The following is a 23,011-nucleotide window of genomic DNA, read 5'->3' as shown; positions in this document are numbered from 1 at the left end:
AATTCAAGGCATGATAATATGCAAAGCACCATCAGAGAGGGATTGTATTGAGTCCTATTCAGAAGTCAGAAAGTAGCACTTAATATCTGTGAGTGGCGTTTTGTTTTGTTTTGGTTTGTTTTGTTTTAGAATAAGGAAGTTAAAGTCTAAAAAGGAGACTTGTGTCCCACATCGGGCTCTTGGAAAGGGTCTCCAGAACACATACAGAGGAAACAACTTGCTGGTTTCAGAAAGATTTTAGCAAGTACCTCAGAAGGGGACAGATGTGCCACAGTTGATTTAACCAAATCTCTGTTGGTTAAAGAAAGATGTCCTAGATTGGAGTTGCTGGATCCACAAGTAGGTCCATTTTTAAGGCTTTGATACTTTTTGCTAAATTGCTCTCCAGAAGATTGTACCTTTCCCTGTAGCAGCATGCTGGAATCCCATTTCCCTTAAACGTCCCCTGATACTAGGTATTCTCATTTTGAAATCTGTGGCATTTGCCAAGCAAGCAGCAGTTTCTCATTGTGGTTTTAACTTTATTTTTTTAAAAAATTAATGCTAGCTTCTTATGTGATTGAGTACCTGTATTTGTTCTTTGGTAAATTGCTTATTTATATCCTTGGTCTGTATTTCTATTGAGGTTTTACTTTTTTCTTGTTAATATATAATTTTTTTTCTATACTGAATGTATTAAACATCTATTTTATATTGCAGATGTGTTTTTTTTTAAGTTTGCCAATGGCCTTTTACTTTTATCTATAGTGATTTTGCTGATAGAAATCAGCAAAACTGTTTGTATGTATGTATGTATGTATATATGTATGTATGTATTTTAAAAACTGTTTGTATGTATGTATGTATATATGTATGTATGTATTTTAAAAACTGTTTGTATGTATGTATGTATATATGTATGTATGTATTTTCAGAGAGAGAGAGAGAGAGAGGGAGGGAGCATGCATGCGTGCACACACGAGCTGGGGAGGGGCAGAGAGAGAGGGAGAGAGAGAATCCCAAGGAGGCTCTGGGCTGTCAGTGCAAAACCCTGTGTGAGGCTTGATCTCACAAACTGTGAGATCAAGACCTGAGCCAAAATCAAGAGTCGGACACTTAACTGACTGAGCCACCCAGGTGCCCCTGAAATGGTAATTTTTTTTAGTAGACACATACGTAGATTTTTTTTTCCTTTACGAGTTCTGAATTTACCTGTATTTGCTATCCCTAAGACTTTAAAATATATTATATATATTTTATATTATTTACATTATATATTTATATCTATATCTCTATGTATCTTTATATATATATATATATATATATATATATATATATATACATGTATCTTCTAGGATTTAAAGGTTTTCAAGTTTTTTTGAGAGAGAGCATGAGTGGGGGAGAGGGGCAGAGGGAGGGAGAGAATCTTAAGCAGGCTCCATGCTTAAGTGTGGAACCTCATGCGGGCTCAATCCCATGACCCTGGGATCATGACCTGAGCTGAAACCAAGAGCTGGACGCTTAACTGACCTAGCCCCCCAAGCACCCCTAAAGCTTTTCAAATTTTGTATTTGAATATCTAATCCATTTGGAAATCTTTTTGGTATAGTGTTTTATAGGGAAAAAAACTGAATTTTTCCCCAACTGTTTAGTTACCTAAATATTATTTAAAAAGTAATCTATTCTTTTCCTACAGACTTGAAGTGATACCTTTATCATATATTCAAGTCGCATATGTGTATGGGTCTCTTTCTAAATACTCTCTTTTGTTCCATTAAGCTACCAGACTTTTAATTATTGACTATCTATAATGGCCATGTTCTTCCATTATTTGTTTAAGATTTTTTTTTTCTGCTCACATTCATACTTTATAAATGATATATCAAATTCTACCAACTATTCCGCTGACATATTTATTGGCATTTGCTGTAAATATCTAAATTACTTTGGGAAGCATCAACTTCTTTTCAATATTATGTTACTTTGTTCAGTATGTATTCAAGTTCCTCAGTAAAGTTGTGTGACTGTTTTGGTTCGGTCTACATGTTTATTATTGAGTTTGTTCCCAAATGTTTTAGAGAAATCACGTTTCTCACAGCTGTTTGCTGTCCTCCCACCAGGTTCTGACCACATCCGTGAGAAAGATGGACTCTGGGCTGTCCTTGCTTGGCTCTCCATTCTAGCCACCCGCAAACAGAGTGTGGAGGACATTCTCAAAGATCACTGGCAAAAGTATGGCCGGAATTTCTTCACCAGGTAAGTCACAGCCTGGCTGGAGTAGAGAGGTAGGGTGGGGAAGTGGGCGGAGAGAATTCTCATGTGTACAAATTTTTTCCCGTCTCAAGTGATAATAAAATCCTAGTTCATCCAGCCTCTGCAAATTGAAGGACTTTAAAATAATTCAGTCAGCGTCCAAAGAAATTACATCTTTTATGTTAGCCATAAAGAATGAGACTTAAAAAATTTAATTAACATATTCAAAAGAATGTTTTCTAAGCCTTTTAAATGTACCTGCAGGTATGGGGTGCCTGGGTGGCTCAGACAGTTGAGCGTCTGACTCTTGATTTTGGCTCAGGTCATGATCCCAGTGTTATAGGATCGAGGCCTGTGTCAGGCTGTGTGCTGAGTGTGGAGTCTGCTTAAGTTTCTCTTTCTCCCCCTCTGTCCCTCTCCCCCACTCATGCATGCTCTCTCTCTCTAAAGAGTTTTTAAAAATTTTTAAAAATTAAAAAAAATTTTAAATGTACCTGCAGGTAGACATGATAATTGCATTGAATTTGAATTCAGAAGAACGGATTAGAATTTTATTTCTGCCCCTTAGTGCACTGGGAAGTCACTTAGCCTCTCTCTAACAGAAAACTGTACTCATTTCTTACATTTGTAGAAATGGAAATAACAGTCTGCCATTGAGTAGGTTAAATGAAATAGGAGTCAGAAAGTGTTTTATAAACTCTGGGGCACTCAAAGTATGGAAACTTTATTTTTCTGAAATTATGGAAACAATTATGCCTAGTCTAAATCAACTTTTCTGACTCATTAAAATAGGTCCCCAAAGGTTGCATACCTGTCAATACTTCTTTCATTGATTCAATAAATATTGACTGTGTACCTACTTTCCTCCAGGCACTGGGGATTCAGCAGTGAACAAAATACTTTGAATACTTAGTAATTCTTCTTTGCCATGCACACTTCTGTTTTTAAAAAGCATTATTTTTTTTTTTTTGAGTAGTGCTTTTCACTAATTCCAATTTGCCTTCCCCTGGTAAGTGTAAAAATCTAGCAAAATTTTTCCTAGAATTTCTCATATTTCCTACATAGGAAATACGAGAAAAAGGAGAGTAGATGAATTGTTTATGTAAGAAATGCAAAGATGTAGTTTCATTGGACCTCAGTTGCCTTTTCTATAAAATAGGTGAGTTAAATTGGAGAATTTAAAAAATATGTCACGGATTGAATAGTCCACGATCTCTGGATAGTCAGTAAGAATTTAACCTTAAGCAATTCAGCGTCCTTAATCAGAATCCCTTTATCAACTTTGGAGAAGTTCATTGCTGTCTTCCTGAAGTTATTTGTTTGAGGAAGGTATAAGCAATAGCTGTCACGTGGTACTGGAACAGTACCTGGAAACCAAGGCAAGAATCTCTACTTTCTAACAACCAGAAAAACGTGGTAATTCAGAATGGTAGTCATGAACTCTAGAGCCTAGAGTGTCATGTAGACAGGACCATCTCTGTTTTTGTTCTTCATGGTATCACCAAACACCTCACTTGTAGTGACACTGTCAATACGCTTTGAGTTTTTTTTTTAATGTTTATTTATTTTTGAGAGAGACAGAGTATGAGCAGGGGAAGGGCAGAGAGAAAGGCAGACACAGAATCCAAAGCAGGCTCCAGGCTCTGAGCTGTCAGCACAGAGCCCGATGCAGGGCTCGAACCTATGAACTGCAAGATCATGACCTGAGCCAAAGTTGGACACTTAATGGCCTGAGCCACCCGGGTGCCCCTGTAAATATGCTTTGAATAAATAAATGGATGAGTTAACAAGTGAATAGTAGCCAGAGTGGAATAAGATTAGGAGGGTTTGTTTGGAGAAGGAAGGGGTCACTCTTGAACCAGTTAAAAGTCTCCATCTAAAAACCATTTTAACATATTTTTATCAATGTCAAATAATTGCTATATAAGTATTTCAAATAAAGTCCCTAGAACCTGCATTTATGGTTAATTAAGACTCCACTGTACCCTCATTTATTTAACAAAAGTGCCAGGTGCCTCAGCTGCATTGTTTCGTATCAGCCTCAAAGCAGTTCTTGATAAGGCAGCTGAGATTCTCAGGGATGAAGCAACTTGCCCATAGCTGTACAGTTAGTAACCGATAGGGGCTAGATTCATCGCATGCTCTATGGCCAAAGCCCAGATTCTTTCCATTATACCCCTCTGTGCCTAGGATTTATAGAACACTTCCCTCAAACGCCCAAAGGTCACAGATGTAAAGCACAAACACCTGGCTGTAATTTCTTGCTGTTTATCATTTTAACTAGGGGAAAGAGCTGACTTCAAGATTAAGGAGACTCTTGTCCTTGATTCATAGAATCTGGAGCCAGAACAGGTTGGCCTTAATTCCCCAGTATTTCTCATGTCTCAGAGGTGTCATCTTACACATATCATATTTGTTTCACTATCACAAATAAATATAGACTCTGCTGTCTTGAGCCTCTAAAAAATAACTCTCTCAAGAGGGTGTGTGCTACGAGGTCAAGAAAATCCACCTGTAAGAGTCTTTAACCTCATAAGAAAGAAGTCCAAAACAATTCTTGGAGTAATAATAACAGTTATAGAATTTCTTTTGTGATTTTTTTTTTTTTTTTTTTTTTTTTTTTTTGCTTTGACCCTTTTGTGTCCACACCAGGCCTCCTCTGTGGGGATGAAGCCAAAGCACTTTGGACCAGAATCCACCTTCACTGAAAGGACAGAGGTGTTTCAGATGTAAAGAGTTAGGGTTTGACTCCTTCCATCTGGTCAGTGAAAACTTGGCCTTACTTTAGGAAGCTCCTGTGGAGACTGGAACTCTCCTTGGCCAAAATCTCAGCAGCCTCAGGCAGGTCCCAGACTGGGAGCTGGCCCAGCATTTATCCCAAAGGAGCTCTAGGAGTTTGGAAGGGAAGTGCCTGAGTCATATGCTCCTTGATGCAGAGTTCTCTAGAGATAACATTGCATTTAATTCTACCTCCTCAGGATGTGGTGATTAAATGTTAGATAGAATCTCTCAAAAGCCTTTCTTTGAAGCTTCTGAGAGCTTATTCTGTACAAAAGCCAAGATGGGAGTCTTCTGCTTATTCAGAAGCTCCTAACCCTTTCCTGAAATCCTGCAAAGCCTTCCTTTCATCCCCGACCTGCTCCCTCCCCAGAGACGAACAAGGTCAGCCTTTTGCCAGCTTCTTCTGAAGTTAGGTGGTTTTGGGGGGACAGCCAAACAAATGATGAAGAAGGTGGTAATCTACTTAGTGTGATCTGAAGTCAGCCTGGGGCCCCGCCTTTTGTGACTTCTTGCAGGTATGACTATGAGGAGGTGGAAGCTGAGGGTGCCAACAAAATGATGAAGGACTTGGAGGCCCTGATATCTGATCGCTCCTTCGTGGGGAAACAGTTCCCAGTGGGTGATAAAGTTTACACTGTGGAGAAAATTGACAACTTTGAATACAGTGATCCAGTGGATGGAAGCATTTCAAGGAATCAGGTAGGAGCAGATTTATGTGAATTGGGAGAGAGGCCTCAGAGCCTCATCTATGAAATCTCATGAGAAAAAGGAAAAAAGCCCCTCGATCATTTCTCCTTTGCTGCCTTGTTTTCCTGGGGTTGACAGTTCTCTGCTGGGTCACACACAACATGCAAACATACTCGTAGGGAAATGGGTTTTGCCCTGGTTCCATGCACTTCCCTATGCCCTCCCCCTGGGATTCTTAGCCTCAGCTCCAGAGGGATTTTTACAGCCTCCAGAATCCCACGTAAGGCATTGTGTTGAAGGCGTGTGCAGAAAGAAGCTCTAGAATCTGAAGGTGAAAAGGTGAACAACTGCCTTAAGTATCAATCCCTTTTCCTCTCAAGAGATGATAGCACAATGCCAGCCGCAAGAGTGTGGTTATCATAGACGTTCCTATGGTATGTTCTAGTTTCTAAAAAAAGAAGAAAAAAAAAATGACGAGGCATTCCAGACTTAGAAATGTTAACTATTACTACCCATAGCATGTGACACGCAGCCAATCCTAACACAGCAGTGCTCATCTAGATAATCACAGTTGAGAGCCTGGGCTGTGTCTGGATGGAGACAGAGCTGTTAGGGTTTCCCTCAGTGGGTGCCAGGGACCCAAGGCTGCAGGCTAGGTCAGCCCTTCTCAAGGCTTCTCACAAACACTTAGGGCCTGGGGTCCTGTTTCCTCTGGTTCTATTGTCACAGGATGGACTTCCCACTAATAATTGAGAAACAGAGATAATAAAGGAGGTGAACATTCTGTTACAGCTCCCCAGTTTGCTTTTTCCTGACAGACCCAGATTTTTGGCCTGGTCCTTGTCAAGGCATCTGACAGCTTTGAAGGAGATGCACTGCAGGATTGATTTAGTGCCTTTCTGGAGAGCAGATAGTGGATGGGTGGATGGAGCATGGTCACAGTGGCCCTCAGTGCCAGGAGTCTCCCATCCTCAAAATATGAGCACAGTGGGCTTTCTTCCTTATGCCTTTTCAGCCCCTGTGAGAACTCTGGGTCCAGTGTGGATGGTTGTAAGTGATGTCTGGGATAATTAGAAAGAGAGGCCCAGGGTGGAGTAGAGGGTGGCTGTGGAAAGGGAGAGGGTGGGGTCCAGGGGATGGCCGAGCAGAGCAGAAGATTTTATAGAGAAGCCTTCAGAGAGAAAGTGGGCATTAAGGGAAAGTAAACCCCAACTCTGCCATGTACCCAGCACCTGCGAGGAGGGAGGAGGGGAACTGAAGGGTGTCAGCATGAGTGCACGTGCTGCTCTGCACTCTGTGAGGAGGAACTCAGCAGCTTTGCATTCTATAATCAGAAAGTCTGGGCATTTAGATCAAAGACCAGGTAGGAGGGAGAATCTTGTGGAGTAGATATAGCATCTGCCATCAAGTGAAAAGAATTTAGAAGCTTCACGTTGAAGGTCTGGATGGGGTAGACCAACCCGATATGTTTCTAAAATTTTTTTTTTTTTTCAACGTTTTTTTTTTTTTATTTATTTTTTTTGGGACAGAGAGAAACAGAGCATGAACAGGGGAGGGGCAGAGAGAGAGGGAGACACAGAATCGGAAGCAGGCTCCAGGCTCCGAGCCATCAGCCCAGAGCCCAACGCGGGGCTCAAACTCACGGCCCGCGAGATCGTGACCTGGCTGAAGTCGGACGCTTAACCGACTGCGCCACCCAGGCGCCCCCGATATGTTTCTAGAAAGCAAGATATGGTAAACGGGAGTTAGCTGTATCCCCCCTGTGACGACAGAGTCAGGAATGTACTGTGTGCGTTTCATCTGCTGTCTTCACTGCTAAATGGCACATTTAAGCCCTCGATGGGGTTGGGTGACCAGTAGCAGGTGAGGAGCGGTGTCTTTCCCTCTGGCTGGTCTTCGGCTTTATGCAAAGTTCTTCTTTGTATGGGAGAATGACAGGCTCACAAAGACTAGAGAGTTCTCAGATAACTGTCTTGCCAAACCTTCCTACCTGTCACCACAGAGTATCTACCCGAGTCTTCAACCTCAGGTCCCCTGAAGCAAGAAGATTGTTGAGGACGAGAGACGCTGCCAGGGCGGGGAAAGAGGGCAGCAGGGGGTCAGGGACATGGCTCTGCATGGCGCCAACATGGACCGGGCTTTGAGTCCTCATCATGGGTGGGGAGATTGATCACAGGATCCTGCTTGATAGGTTGGGAAGAGCCGGCTTCTGCCATCTGGGCCTCCTGTTCTCTCTTTGAGATTCTCCATCAGTATTTTGCAAAGAGTTCTTCCTCTCATCTGTCTGGAATCTCATCTGCTCTGGTTTCAGCCCATTCTGTCCATGTTTTCCTCCTGATCCGGGGATCAGATTTCTGCATCTAGTGGCTTATTTGTTTACTTATTTATCAGGCTTCAAACTGGAATGGTTAGTCCATAAATTACAGGGAAGTGGGGAGAGGTGGGGAGGGCAGGCCTGTGTCATCCAGCATCCCTGCGCCCCAGGTCAGATCTCCCACTGACCCTGGGAATGCTTCTACCCCCCCACCCCTGATGAGCTTAGCCCCCTTTGGCTGGATGCAGTGACAGGCTGACCAAGGCAGACTCGTGGGGCTTAACTGCTGCCATTTATCAAGAATCTAATCCTCCAATTGATCACGTATGGGTGAAATTAGATCTCCAAAACAAACCCCTTGTAATTTGCCAGCCTTCAGTTTCCCTTCCAGCATGTGGGGAAGACATCTCTGCTTTTCTTCTCCAGGGCTTGCGGCTCATTTTTGCAGATGGTTCTCGCATCATCTTTCGACTGAGCGGCACTGGGAGTGCAGGGGCCACCGTTCGACTATATATCGACAGCTATGAGAAGGACATTGCCAAGATCTACCAGGACCCCCAGGTAATGCCCAAACCTTGTGCCCAGGCTACTTCTTTCTATTGGAGGGAATGATAGAGGTTACACTGAGTCTGTGTCATCACAACCCATTTCTCAAATGGCCAAACACGTGTGCTCACTTTTCTCCATGTCTCCTTCAGTACATCCTAACAGCAGTCCTAGCTAACAATTACGTCAGTACTTTCTATTTGCCATGCTCTGTTTTAAACCCATTACCCAACTGGATTGATTCATTTAAGTCTCAAATGAGGTAGACGCTATTATTACCCCTACTACAGATAAAGAAACAGGCAGAGAAAGGTTAAGTGGCAGTTAATAGGGTTACATGCCCAGTAAGCAGCAGATTCAGGACAACTAATCTTCAAATCAGCCCCTCCTCCAATGTTCTGATCTGTCACTGGTCATTTGCCACTTTGCTTGGTCTCATTGCCTGTTCTGGCAGAGCACATGCTAGGTGGTGGGGCAGACAGTTTCATGACCCAGAAATAAAGGTCTATATGGAAGAACCTGCAGACTTGCAGCCTGGTGGTTTGGGCTCCCAGCCCTACCTGAAGAGTCTCCAGAAGTATGTCAGAGTGAGGAGGGACTCTGGGGCCAGGGGTGGGGCAGAGAACTTGGAGGACAGCCACCCAAGGGGAGGAGCCAAGGGGGGGGGCACTGGCACACAGGGGACTTTCACCTCATTTGTTCCTCATGCGCTGGTCTTGACAAATGCTCCCCCAACCAGAGTTCCATAGCCAAAATTTTTAGGAAGTGCTGTGGTACATTAAGCCCTTCCTCACATAATACACAGTGTGCCTTAAGGGCTCTGAGAAAGCTTATGGTGAAGACACCTGTTTAAGTGGCATCTCACCATGCTTATTTTTCCACAAAGCCTTTTTTCCTCTGACACCTAATTAAAATCCTAGGAAGCTCATTTAGAAAGCCTTGGCATAGCGGTTTTGAGCATAAGTTTTGGAGTTAGAAAGATCTTGTTTTAAATTCAGTTCTTGCCGCCTGAGTAGCTGTGTGTCTGTGGGCAAGTCATTTCAGTGCTCTGAGCTTTGGTTTCCTGGTAGAATCCTACCTGCCTCATACGGTCATTATAGTGATTTAAGGAGGTGAGGGATGCAAAATTATAAATACTGTGCCTGGCACATAGGATGAGCTTTTGAGAAACCGTGGCTCTGATAGTTGTTGTTATTACAAAAAGAGGGAGGTGAGAGGATGCTTCACTTTTATATTTTTTACAGTGGCCAGACTCCAGTTTCAATCACTGCCAGATCTCTGTTGTGCTATAGGTATCCCTAAAACTTAACAGAGGCAATGGTGTCTATATTGTAGACCCACAGAATGACAGAGCAAAAGGAAAGGAAGAAGGAAATTGTTTTCTTTGTCTTAATACCTGGCACATGGTCGATACAAAGAATGAATGAAAGATCAGTTTCTTTGAACCATAGTCTTCAGGGGGTAGGAGGGAAGTGGGAGGGAGGTGGGAGGCTCTGAAGGGTATAAGGTGCTCACAATACCTAGGTGTACCACTGTTCCAGCCAGGAGATGCCTTCCTTAATCTGGAGCTGCTGGGCTTCAGCCTCAACACTTTCTGGGACTGTGGGAGCCCCAGGGGGAATGGCAAGTAGTGTGGTCAGCATGTGAAGTTGCTTCTGTTGCCTTCACCCAGGAATAATGAGTTGGTGGAAATTAAGATTAGGGAAAGCAACAGTAGGCAGTAGGAAATGAACTACTGTTGGCTCTGCCATTGAGTCATTTGATGAAATCGCTTCATCTTTTTGAATATCAGTTTCCTCATCTGTAAAATGGGCAGTTTAGCTAGATAAATATATTTTTTAATTTAAAAAATATTGAATAATATTTATATTTATAAATAATATTTATAAGATATTTATATTATTCTGTAACAGTAAAATTCTCTTCTCCCTCTGCCACCCCCCCCCCCACAAGTGAGAGGTAGATGGGAGGGTAGTGTTGTTGCATTTTGAAAAGATCTCTTTGGGTACAGTGTAGGAAACAAATTAGAGGATGCAGAAATGGAAGCAGAAGCACCATTGTTCCAGGTAAGAAAGAGAACATTGATTTAGAAAGATCTGTGGCCCTGGGAGAGGTGGAGAGAAATGGCGGCCATTGAAAGATACTTAGAAGGTAAAAGTCACATAGGCTTCCTGATAGATTGGAGAAGGGGAATGTGGGAGAAGAAGGGGTCAAGAGTAACTCTTAGCTGTTCATTGGCTTTATTTGATGGACTGTGGTGTTAAGTCATTGAGATAGGGATGCTGGAAGCAGGTTTTAGGGGAAAGACACATCTTTGTGCTTAGACTTGCAGTCTTTGGGATGTGGGAGTAGGGAGTAGGCTGTCAGACTTGTGGGTCTTGGAGGTAATCCGAGGGCTGGAGCTATGGATCTGTGTCTAGAGAAAGTAATGGAAAAGGTTTCCTTGTGTCTCCCTCAGGTCATGTTGGCTCCCCTTATTTCCATTGCTCTGAAGGTGTCCCAGCTCCAAGAAAGGACGGGACGCACTGCACCCACTGTTATCACCTAAGAAGACAGGCCAGATGCGGTACGTCCCTCCACCCCGGACCCTCCAAGTCATCTGATTGAAGAGCATGGACAGAAGCAAAGCGTATTCACCCAGGCTTTTTAGGATTCGTTTTTTCCACTAACCAATTGTTGATGAATGGCACATTAGTGCGACACTGCCATTTGTGGGAAAGAGGAAAAGAGGACCCAGGGGCTTATGCTAATGCCACCTCCTTTTTGTGCCCTTAGGCCCTGCTGCTGTGTGGGTATTTGTCTCCCTAGCACCAGCTTCTGTTGACTACAATGTGAGATGGAGGTTGAGCATCAGCTAGTGAGGCCATTTCTCATCCTTAGGATGTACCAACGACAGGACACTGCAGCTTTTGTTCTCTTCTGTGAATTCTTTCCCCATTAACTGTTTACATGTGATCCAGCAAAATGCAATTTCTGGTGCCTTCTCTCCAGTCAGTTCTTTCCTCAGAGTGAGACGTACTTGTCTACAGATTTCTGCCGTGGTTTGCAACATAGTCCCAGTCACACAAATATTTTGGGATATTAAAGCAAAATAAGCTACTCTTTCTTGATGTCTTTTTTTTTTCTTAACAGCAAAATGCTCTTTCAATTTCAGAAAGAAAATAGATTTCTTTTTAAAAATTTTTTTAAAGTTTTTTTTTTTTAATGTTTGTTTATTTTTGAGAGAGAGACAGAATGCCAACGGGGGAGGGGCAGAGACAGAGGGAGACACAGAATCCGAAGCAGGCTCCAGGCTCTGAGCTGTCAGCACAGAGCCCCAGGCAGGGGTTGAACTCACAAGCTGCGAGATCATGACCTGAGCCAAAGTCGGACGCTCAACTGACTGAGCCACCCAGGTGCCCCAATAGATTTCTTTTTTAAAGGAAGGTGTATTTTGTTTTGATGTCCTAGCTAGAAAACAAAATATTCTGTGTGCTAAGTTTGAAATCCTTGAAATGCTCAAAAACTGGAATTTCAGATCTTAGCAGGGTCAACTGAGCCCTGGATCTATCGGAAGTGGGTAAAATAAACTTGACATGGTTAATTTGGATGAAGGAAAGCAAGATTTTCAGGAGATCTTAAATTTTTTTTTTAACGTTTTATTTATTTTTGAGACAGGGAGAGACACAGCATGAAGAGGGGAGCGTCAGAGAGAGGGAGACACAAAATCGGAAACAGGCTCCAGGCTCTGAGCTGTCAGCACAGAGCCTGACGCGAGGCTCGAACTCACGGACCAAGAGATCACGACTTGAGGTGAAGTCGGCCACTCAACCGACTGAGCCACCCAGGCGCCCCTTCAGGAGATCTTAAATAGCAAAGCACTGCCATGTGCTTTATGGTGTTGAGATGCCATAATGCTCTTGAGGGGCTAGAAGTAGAGCTCTCAGAATACATCAGTAGGATTACTGGCATTTAGCTGGATATTTTAAGCCCACTGGCATCCTCCTTATCTTAAAACACATATATTTAATCCATAAGTAAAATGTGATAGTTAAAAGCATAGGCTTGGGAGCCAGCAGACCTGAGTTTGAATCCCACTGGAGACTTTGAGTCACTTTTGAATATCATTCTCCATATCTTTAAAATTAGGATGAAGGGGCGCCTGGCTGGCTCAGTTGGTAGAGTTGCGACTCTTGATCTCAGTGTGGTGAGTTCAAGCTGCACATTGGGCGTCGAACCTACTTAAAAAAAATTATTAAAAAAAAATTGTTGAGATGAAAGTAGTTCCAACTTTATAGGGTCATTGAGAACATTCAGTGAGTGGACCTGGGAAAAGCAGTGGGCACTTTATCTAGTTCATGGTAAGTTGTCCAGCAAGTGGGAACTGGGATTACGCTTATACTATTGTTTCTAGATTATTAAGTATCAGAAAAACAAAAGTTGTAACACTAATACTTGTGATGCATTTATGCTTTGCAGGGCATTTCCACAAAGTCACCTTACCATACAGACTATTCCAGAGAGGCAGCCCAGCTCTGCACCCCTCCCCCACCCAGAGTGGACTCCCCCCGTTCCAGGTGACAGGGTCTCCATCTGGGGTGAGATTTCCAGTGTTGCCATTTAGCAACAGGGTCTAGTCCAGCAGATGGAACTGAGCTTTCACCCAGATGTGAGGAAGAGGAGTATTTGTCGAACAAATGCCAGCCATTATTCTGAGTGTTTTGTGTATATTTTTTTACATGCTCCCAATCACTCTATGAGGTAGATGCTCTGGATATCCCCATTTTACAGATGAAGTCTAGTTACTTGCCCACTGTCTCACTGCTGGATGGCAGTGACATGCCCCCAGTCTGTGAAGCTCAGCCCTGCCTGGTTTGCCAGTGTTTTGTATTGCCCCTTCTATTGACTCACTGCTTCTAACAGGTGAAAGAAAGGTTTTTTGCACTTGCACAAATGCCCCTGTATTTTATTTATTAAAGGGTCATACCGTGAGCGTTCAGTGCCAGAAAGTTCGTTTTGCCATTGTTGTCTTCGCCCTCCCTTTGGCCCTGGGATCTTGATACTTGGGTATATTAGTCAGCCAGGAGATATGTATTGACCCACATTGAGTGTGAGATGCCATGGGAAGGGAGGAATGTGTGACACACAGTTGCTACGCTCCAACTGCCTGTGACACTAGCAAAGGGAATGAAGTCAGCACAAATAGAAGACTGAACAGGATAAATGCCTTACGAGTTGTGTAGGCAATACCTGATGTTAGACTCCAGATTTTCTGAGCACCTGTTCAGTTTCAGATGCTGGGCTACAAGCTTTCCAGTAACCCTGCAAGCAAGATGTTATTATTCCGGTTCTAGAATTCAGATAACTGAAGCAGAACAGAAGCTCAAGTCATTTGCCCCTGGTTTCCAGCTACATGTGATGGAAGTGGAATTTTGACCGGGAATCTCATTTACTTCCATGACCTTTTTTCTGCCTCTCCATCTGTTGAATCAGCTGCAGACACTCCCAGGTCTGTGGCCCCTAGAATGGCTTTATAAATTTCCTCCTCATCCCTGATCATAATTCAGCTGTTTTCCCTGACCCCACGTGGCTACGGGTTTGGGAGTTAAAAGCTCAGGGGAGGAAGAAGGAGGTGACTGGAGCCATGGAGCAGTGGGGGTGAGCATGGGTGAGGGCCACCTTTCCTCCCTCTGTGGCTTCCAGAGAGACACCCCAACACATGTGCCCACCAGGAATGCTGGGGGATGGGACCCTGACAGGCTGGCCAGCGGCCTGCTGCCAAGCTTCCCCGCCTGCCAGGATTGATGTGGTCTGTGAGTCAGGCCTGTTTTCTCTGGGGTGTGGTGAGGATTACAGTGAGAAAATTGGGTTGGAACTGTTTGGGGCTGAACTCTGAAGTTTCACTTTCCCCCTCCCTCTTGACATTTCTGCTTTCACTTTGGAGAAGCAGATTCCAGGTCAGGGATGTTCCCCAGGTCCAGAAAATGGCCAGGCATACAGGGGATGGGCCTTGCCCCAGAGAATGAAAACAAAGGCTAAGCTCACTGTGTTTTGGGGGAGGCCAGGCCTTGGGGCCTTGGTCCTTCTGCTTCCTCTGCCTTGGAGTTCATCCATGCTGCATTCTTCTGCGTTTCTTGTTCATCTACTAGACAAATATTGGCCTTACTGTGTAAGAATCCTTTAGAAAACATATTACAAAGTGTAGGAGACATACCCCTCATGTTTTCATGTTCTGAACTCCCAGCAAGAGTAATGATGTGAGTAATGTCAACCGTTATGCTTGGAGTTACTGCATCTTGCCTGAATTACAGCAGAGATTCCCTCATGGCCTCTGGCCTTCATTCTTGCCCCTTCTGATCCATTCCCCTCGTCATCAGCTAAGTGCTCTCTCAAATGTAAAGTCCAAGTGCCTGTGTGTGTCACCAATAAGGCCAGGCGTCCTGCCTGTGGCCTACCCCACCAACTCCTTGTCCTCTGCTCTCGGCCTTATGGCTGGTACTTCAGCCGTATAGAACCACCCATGGTTCTCTGGAAGTCCTGTGCTCTGAAGGCTCCATGTCTCTGTAGCTGCTCTTCGGTCTGCCTGCATCCCTTTTCCCCTCCATCCCACCCTCCACGATATCCCCCCAATTCCTGCTTATTCCTTAGATACTGTCTTCTCCAAGAACCTTTCCCTGAGCCTCCAAAGTCTGGTTTGAGCACTTTTTCAGGTATTCCTATAGAACCCTCCTCACAGCACTTACCATGCCCTATATTAATAGCCTGTTTACTTTCCATTTCTCCCACTGCCCTGCGAGCTCCTGGGGACTGGCTTTTCGTCAGTATTAACCCAGGATCTTGCCCTATGCCCACCACATAGTAAAAGTTCAGTGAACAGTTTCTGGAAAGAGTGAATGGAATCTAGTCGCGTGGCAGAATGCGACTTTTGCTGTGCCCCCCCCTGTGTCCACCCAGCCCATGGAGTACGAGTAGCTTCATTTTGCAGGTGACAAGTTAGTTGACCAACTTTCCCAGCTTGTGAATGTTCTTCTAACCAAGAAATCTTTCATAATAAAGCATTAGAGGTTGAAAGGGAGACAGCACCCAGGACAGAGGGTCAGGGTGGCTACTGGCAGCAGATGGGAGATACACGTGTCATGGTCACTTTGAGTAAAACTTAATTTGAATGTTAAAAAGTATTTTATCTCTCCTTGCTACAAACGTTAATTGGGGGTATAGTTGGGGAAGAGTTCTACCAAATTAGCCTGAATATAGAAAGGAGTTATTTTTCTTCAAGGAGTAGAGTCAACAAAGGCAGCCCCAGGCCCTGAAGACCGCCTCTGAGCAGATTCACGGAAAGAAAGCCATGACAGGCAAGGTGGGTACACCAGCCCCGGGCCTCACACCATTGGTACACACAGCATGTACTTGGGGAAGAGTGAGAGGCTCTTCTATTCCTATTATGAGAGCAAGACACATTCTTACAGTTTGGCATGTCATTACACAAAAGGAGTGAGGTCACTGCCAGCAAGACTGTGTCTCATGTCTGTCTGCTTGTCTTGGGGACCTTTTGAGGGCTTTGGTTTGGTTTTTCACCACATGTAGACTCTACCTAGATCTATTAAGCTGGATTTGTGGGTGTGGGCTAATAACTATTTTCCAAAAAGTATGTCTTCTGTGATTCAGAGGGCTGCTGTCCAGCCGACAGAAAAGCCAGTTAAGAGTAGCGATCTGTTTGCTTTTCACGACAGTGTTGTTTTGTAAAAGTTCTGTCTCCGTTCCTTTCTGACTTCATTTTTCGTACTGTGATTAAAAGGGCTATTATTATCCCAGATAAAGAGATGGAAACTCTGGGAGCTTACAGGGCCTTACAGAGTCTCACAAACACGACGAGGGAGAAGGCAGACCAGCCATGTCCATCCTTTGGGTGTTTGGGATTCTTTTTCCAGTTTACCATTGTTGTATAACAAAGCACCCCAAAATCTAGTGGCGGTAAACTTTTGCACGATCTTCCTATGCTCATGGATTCTGTGGGTCAGGACATCAGAGCACTGTGGAAAAAGCTTGTCTGATCTGCAGTGTCTGGACCCTCACTGAGAAGACTGGAACAGCTGGGGAATAACTCACATGCCCAGGGGATGGCATCATCTGGAGGCTCCCAGACACTGGGAACTATTGACTGCTTCTCTGGCTCATGACTTCTTTAACCGTGAGTTTCTCACAGCATGGCGCTAGCTTCTAAAAGGGAGCTTCCCAAGAGCAAGTGTACTGAGAAAGTCAGGCAGAAGCTATATTTTCCTTTCCCACCTGGCTGTGGAAGACATGTAGCATCACTTCTGCTATATCCTACTGGTTGTGACCAACTCGGGCCAGCCCAGATTCAAGGGCAGGGGAGTTACATCCTACCTATTCTTGCAGGGGGTGGGGGTGGCAAGGTCATTTACAGCAGAACATGTGCAACAGGAGCTCTTGTAGGCATCTTTGGAAAATACAATCTGTCACAATTTTCAGATTTTCTTCCAGTGAATATACCATTCTGAGTCATGTGAGTATGAAAATGAATTTAATTTAGAAATTATTATCACCAGGAGCATCCATCACTTACCTGAGTATAGACACGTGTTACCATCTCACATTCTGATACCCATGGAAGACATGACAAATTGATTGCAGCACCATTCCTACTAAACTCAGGGCTCCAGATACCATCTCACGTTCCCATACCCATGACAGACATGACAAATTGATTGCGGCACTGATTCTACTAAGCTCAGGGCTCCAGAAAACTCAACACAATACACTAGACAAGAAATAGTAGTCAGAAACCACAATTGCACTGTGTGTTAACTAAAATTTAAATTTAAAGGGGGAAAATTAATGAAAAATATTAATCACTTCAGTGGGGATATGAATGAAAACTTATTTGCTACTTGGGAATCTTCTTACTTTCTTACCTTTACAATGTTTAACAAACACTTCACTTAGGGTGTGGAAGCCTACAGAACAGCCAGTCTGTAAATTGATGAAAAATATGTTCACAATATGGAGAAAATTAGTGATTACTGTTAAATGAGATGAATCACAATTGATTTCAGAAACAGCCTAAACCATACTAATAAAATAATTTTAGTGGTATTTTTAAACTAAGAAGTGGACTAGAGGTTGATTTCACTATCTTAAGGTCATGGTCCCAGCTTTTTTCTACATTTTGACTCTTCCCATCTGCCACTTTGCTGCCTTGGCTGTAACAGTCCCCATATGTGACTTCATGAATTCTAAAGTTTGTATAGCACTTTTCCAAACACTTCAACTCACTGTCTCATTTAATCTTCACAGCTGTGCTGTGTAACAGATTTGCAGTGAACACGACATTTAGCAATCAGATTCTTTGTCCCAAATCATACGGATTACTACTACAAATAACGTATATTGATCATCTTTTAGGTACCAGATACCTTTAATCACTTTATATACACCTTGTCATTTAATCCTTATCCCAACCTGAAAGATGGGAATTATTAGCTCTGTCTTACAAATGAGCAAATGGAGACTGTATGAGATTAAGTAATTTGCCTGAGTTTGAAATTAGCAAGTGGTAGAACTGAGATTTGAACCTGGGTTGATCAGACTATAAGGTCCAGGTAAAACCTAGAGCTAGAACCAAGGCCTTGGTTATTTCCATTGAAAAATAAATTTATTTTTTCAGATTATTATATTTTTTTAATGATGGTTTGGGCAAGATAAACTGATAATAAAATTTTATTACACTTTGATAATAATGTTTTCTACTGATCAATGGTAGTGGTAGAGACACATATATGCACAACTTATAGTTGGGAAGAGGTCAATGCCCAAGTTCAGGGGTCCTAAGTATCCTCAGTAGATCACCCCTTGCGATGTGGTTGATTTATGGAAGAAAGACTCGGGAGCTTGCCACATCTCCACATCTCCCTGAATCAGTCTGGTACTGGTTATTCTGTGGGGAAAGTGCTTGGCATCCTAAGAACAGCTCCTCTCAGAACCCCTGAATTCAGGTTTATGTTCCTGTCTGTATGCTCAAGGTAGATTTTCTTTTCTATCGTTTAGCAATTTCCAGAGAAAAAAGGCTTACCTTCAAAATGACTCTTTGGGGGGGCGGGGGAATGGGTGGGAAGAGGACCTCTGACAACAGTGACCAGGGATTCCCGCTCCTGGGTCCAGTATGACTCTGAACCAGAGTGGTCCATGGTGAGCATTTGTGGGATAATGATTCTCACCACCCTCACTCCTGTCCTGCAGTGAAAGAATGTCCTGACTTCCATAGCAAGGGGACAAATGTTCAGCCCAGCTAGCTCCTCCCCAGCCTCCCTTTCCAGGTTTATCTCCAATTACAATCCACTTCTTCATCCTCCCATCTTCCTAGTTTCCCAAATATCTCATATTTTTCCACATTGGCCCGACTTTGCACACGCTGTTACATCTGTTGGAAAATTTTTCCTTATTGTACCCCAGCGTGGTCTGCTGTGCCCCATTCCTCTTCTAAGAGAAACCAGCTTCTGATGGGGGAGAGGGTACGACCACACTTTGTACCATGAGCCACCATCACATTTCCTGGCCACAGCTGATTAGACCAGGGGTGAGCACCTGACTCAAGGGCAGCCAATCCTCGAGTCAGCAACCTATCACATGACCTGTGGCTTGGTTCAAAAGGATGAGCTAGAGTAATCAGGATTTCTACTGAGAATTTGAGGTAAGACAAGAACAAATTTGCTTGATCTGCCTAGCCAGGAGTAAGTCTCTTCTGGGTGACCACAATACTTCATACCTCCTTACAGTAATGTCTCAGGGAGAAAAATGGTGTCTTGCATTGTATTCTCAAAGTCTGGTTCAATGCCTGGTGCATGGAAGAGACTCGGTAAATATGTAGTGAGTCCATAAACTCAAGCAAGAAAAGTTCACATTTCTTTATTACCTCAGTGCAATTTAAATCTGGCTCTGACCCTTATTTCAGTAGGCTGCCAGGATTTTTTTTTAATTGCACACTTTTCATGTAATTTTTATTCCCTTTTTCTACATGAAAAAGCAGAGGTGCAGAGAGTTTAGGTAATTTGCTTGAGGTCACAGTTGTAATAAGTGACAGATCTCAGCTAAAACATAGTAAGTCAAGTCCTTGCTTTTCATCACTACCTCTCAGATTTCATCTCCATCATTGTGATGCACCGATGAATGAATAAAATGCTCTGTGGACCTAAGACTCCTTGCCACCATCAGTTGGTCCCTCTCTTTCTCATGTTTCTTCAGCACTTATTTCATTCATATTTAATCTATCCACACCTTTTGCAGAGAACTTCCTGCAGTGTAATAATTAGAGCTAACAATGGGTACTTGCCTTATGCTACCTTCTGTCCCAGGGAATATAAGAGAAAAATTGACTAAATATGGTTGAAAATTTCATATTTTGAAATACTAATTCAAGGTGCTGTTAGTTCAAGAAGGCATTATTTTTTAAAGCCCAGATGCTTTCCTCCTTTTGAAAAATTTAACTTCAGAGTAAAATTTTCCAGATCATCAGGTCAAGCCTTTGCTTGCTTTTCTTTGGAAGTTAGAGCTTAGGGGCGCCTGGGTGGCGCAGTCGGTTAAGCATCCGACTTCAGCCAGGTCACGATCTCGCGGTCTGTGAGTTCGAGCCCCGCGTCAGGCTCTGGGCTGATGGCTCAGAGCCTGGAGCCTGTTTCCGATTCTGTGTCTCCCTCTCTCTCTGCCCCTCCCCCGTTCATGCTCTGCCTCTCTCTGTCCCAAAAATAAATAAACGTTGGAAGTTAGAGCTTAAGTTATGGAGTGGTATAGGTTTCAAAAGCTCTGGATATTTCCCATTAGATCACGTTAAGTGCGATGTGACATACCTAAGCAATATGTTTATAAAAGTTTTTTTTTTCTTTAAATGGATCTTACTCTTGTCATTCTCTGCTTGGCGATTTGGAAGTTTTTTGTAATACAGCATATTAAAATCACACTGGTAAAGAGTCTTCTGGTCCCAAATGGTGATGTAAGAAGACCCTGGGGGGACAGGAAAAAAAAAACATGGTTTAAAACGGCAACTAGAATATAAAGGTACCATCCTTAGAACCCAAAAGCCAAGGAGCTGCTAGAACTCTCTCTTGGTCAGAGGGGCTGGCAAGTGCCATGGTTTACATTCCCTTTGACCTTGATAGATGGGAGTAGGGACTGGGCACCATTGCCAGCCTGCTTCCTCAGGATACCTCTTTAGCGTATAGCTCTAGCCATCTTGCCAAAGTGACTCAGGTGCAAAGAACCTTGAACATGCCAGACCAACACCATTTCAGCTCCAGACAGCTTTCTAGGGCGTCCCTGGAGTGGAGTGCTCCAGTACCTCCTGGTTCATGCTTGCTTCAACTCCAGCTGCCTCACCAGGGCACCCCCTGTGTAGAGTACCCTGGGAACCCCCAGCCATTCCTGGCTCAGTTCCAGCAGTCCTGTTAGGTGCCCCCTGCATGGAACCCCCTGGGGTATCTCACTGCACTTACTTAAGCTTCAGCTCTCCTGCCAAGACACTCTTTCTACTGAAAGCCCTGAGACCACTTCAGGCCCACCCCCACTAAAGCCCCAGCTATCCCACCAGGGCAGCCCCACATGGAGTGTCCTAGAACTCCCAGCCCACTCCAGCCACAGCTCCAGCCACCAGGCTTACACAGTCTACACTGGGGATGATCATACACAAGACCATTCATTCAAGGTTATGAGAAGTAGCAGTTCTGCCTAATTCATAGAAACAAACACAGAAAGTCAAGCAAAATGAGGAGACAGAGGAATATATTCCAAAGAACAAGACAAAACCTCAGAAAAGAAAAAGAACTAGATGAAACTGAGATAAGCAATATACCTGATGAAGAGTTTAAAGTAATGATCATAAAGATACTCACTGGGCTGGAGAGAGGAGTGGAAGAACCCAATGAGAACTTCAACAAAGAGAAAATATAAAAAAACATCAATCAGAGTTAAAGAATACAATAACTGAAATGAGAAGTACACTAGAGGGAATCAGTAGTAGATTATGGATACAGAAGCATGGATCAGTGATGTGGAAGACAGGGTCGGTGGAAAGTACACAAGCTGAGCAGCAAACGAATAAAGGAATTTTTAAAAATGAAGATGGGTCAGGGATCTCTTGGACAATGTTGAGCAAACAGACATTCATATTATAGGGGTCCCAGAAGGAGAAGAGAAAGAGAAAGGGGCAGAAAACATATTTGAAGACATAATAGCTGAAAACTTCTCTAAGCTGGGGAAGGAAACAGACATCCAGATGAACCCATGGAGGCTCACACCATGACACCCAATAATTAAAGTGTCAAAGGTTAAAGATAAAGAGAGAATTTTAAAAGCAGAACGAGAGAAGTGAACAGTTATGTACAAGGGAACCCCCATGAGATTATCAGCTGATGTCTCAGCAGAAACTTTCCAGTCCAGAAGGGAGTAGCATGATATATTCAACCAAGAATACTCTACCTGGCCAGGCTATTTCAGATTTGAAGGAGAAGTTTCCAGACAAAAGTTAAAGGAGTTCATCATCACTAATCTGGCCTTACATGAAATGTAAAGGGACTTCTTTAAGTGGGAAATGAAAGGCCCTAATTAGAAGTAAGAAAATTATCAATTAAAAGATGTAAAATACGACAATATATACATAAAATGTGGAGGAGGGTAATAAAAAAAAGTTCTTTCAGAATGTGTTCACACTTAAGTGGCCATCAGCTTAATATAGATGTAAGCTGTATGCTTAGGATGTTATATAAACCTCATGGTCACTATTAGCCCCAAGCTTATAACAGATACACAGTAAGTAAAGAGAATGAAAGCCAAACATAACACTAGAAAGTCATCAGTCATAAGGAAGAGAGCACGAGAAGAAGAAAGGAACAGAGAAGAACTACAAAAACAACCAGAAAACAATGAACACAATGGCAATAAGTACATACCTGTTAATAATTGCTTTAAATGTAAGTGGTCTAAATGCTCCTAAGAGACACAGGGTGGCAGAATGGATAAAAACCCAAGATCCATTTACATGCTGCCTGTAGGAGACTCACTTCAGATGTAAAGAAACATACAGACTAGAAGAGAAAGGATGGGGAGAGATCTCCCATTCCAGGGGAAGTAATAAAATTGCACCGATAAAGTCAGCATGGTGAGTGAGTTATTTTCCTCAGTGTTCCATTAGATGATTATTATTATCTCCTTTTTACTGATGAGGAAACCGAGGCCCAGAGAGGTTGTATAACTTGCCCAAGGTCCAGTAGCTTTAAGCGGCAGGCAGTCAGACTCTAGAGTGTTGTTTTTAAAAATTGAGTTGTAACTCACATTCCATGAAATTCACTCTTTCAGAGTGTATAATTCATTGGTTTCCAGTGTGTTCATAAGGTTGTGCAGAGGGTGCAACTGTTACCATTGTCCAATTGTAGAACACCTTCTTTCCCTCTAAAACAACCTGGTAAC

At 43.2% G+C, this 23,011-nt stretch overlaps 1 protein-coding gene across 1 annotated transcript in view; it reads left to right on the top strand.

The window, feature by feature from the left end:
- PGM1 (phosphoglucomutase 1) overlaps positions 1-11,664 on the top strand; it is a 63,071-nt gene extending 51,407 nt beyond the window's left edge. Inside the window, exons 8-11 of the mRNA XM_047085131.1 lie at positions 2,100-2,235; positions 5,529-5,712; positions 8,441-8,575; positions 11,019-11,664. Of these exons, the coding sequence (XP_046941087.1) occupies positions 2,100-2,235; positions 5,529-5,712; positions 8,441-8,575; positions 11,019-11,108 (545 nt within the window). The 3' untranslated portion in view covers positions 11,109-11,664. The remainder of the gene's footprint in view (positions 1-2,099; positions 2,236-5,528; positions 5,713-8,440; positions 8,576-11,018) is intronic.
- Positions 11,665-23,011: the final 11,347 nt, after the last annotated feature.

The sequence above is a fragment of the Lynx rufus genome, unplaced genomic scaffold, assembly GCF_022079265.1.
Source record: "Lynx rufus isolate CCGP_SWC_20201006 ecotype Redwood Valley unplaced genomic scaffold, mLynRuf1.p SCAF_2, whole genome shotgun sequence".
In the NCBI taxonomy this organism is placed as follows: domain Eukaryota; kingdom Metazoa; phylum Chordata; class Mammalia; order Carnivora; family Felidae; genus Lynx; species Lynx rufus.
Note: the sequence above shows the minus strand (reverse complement) of the source record. Positions and strands in the feature narration are given on the sequence as shown.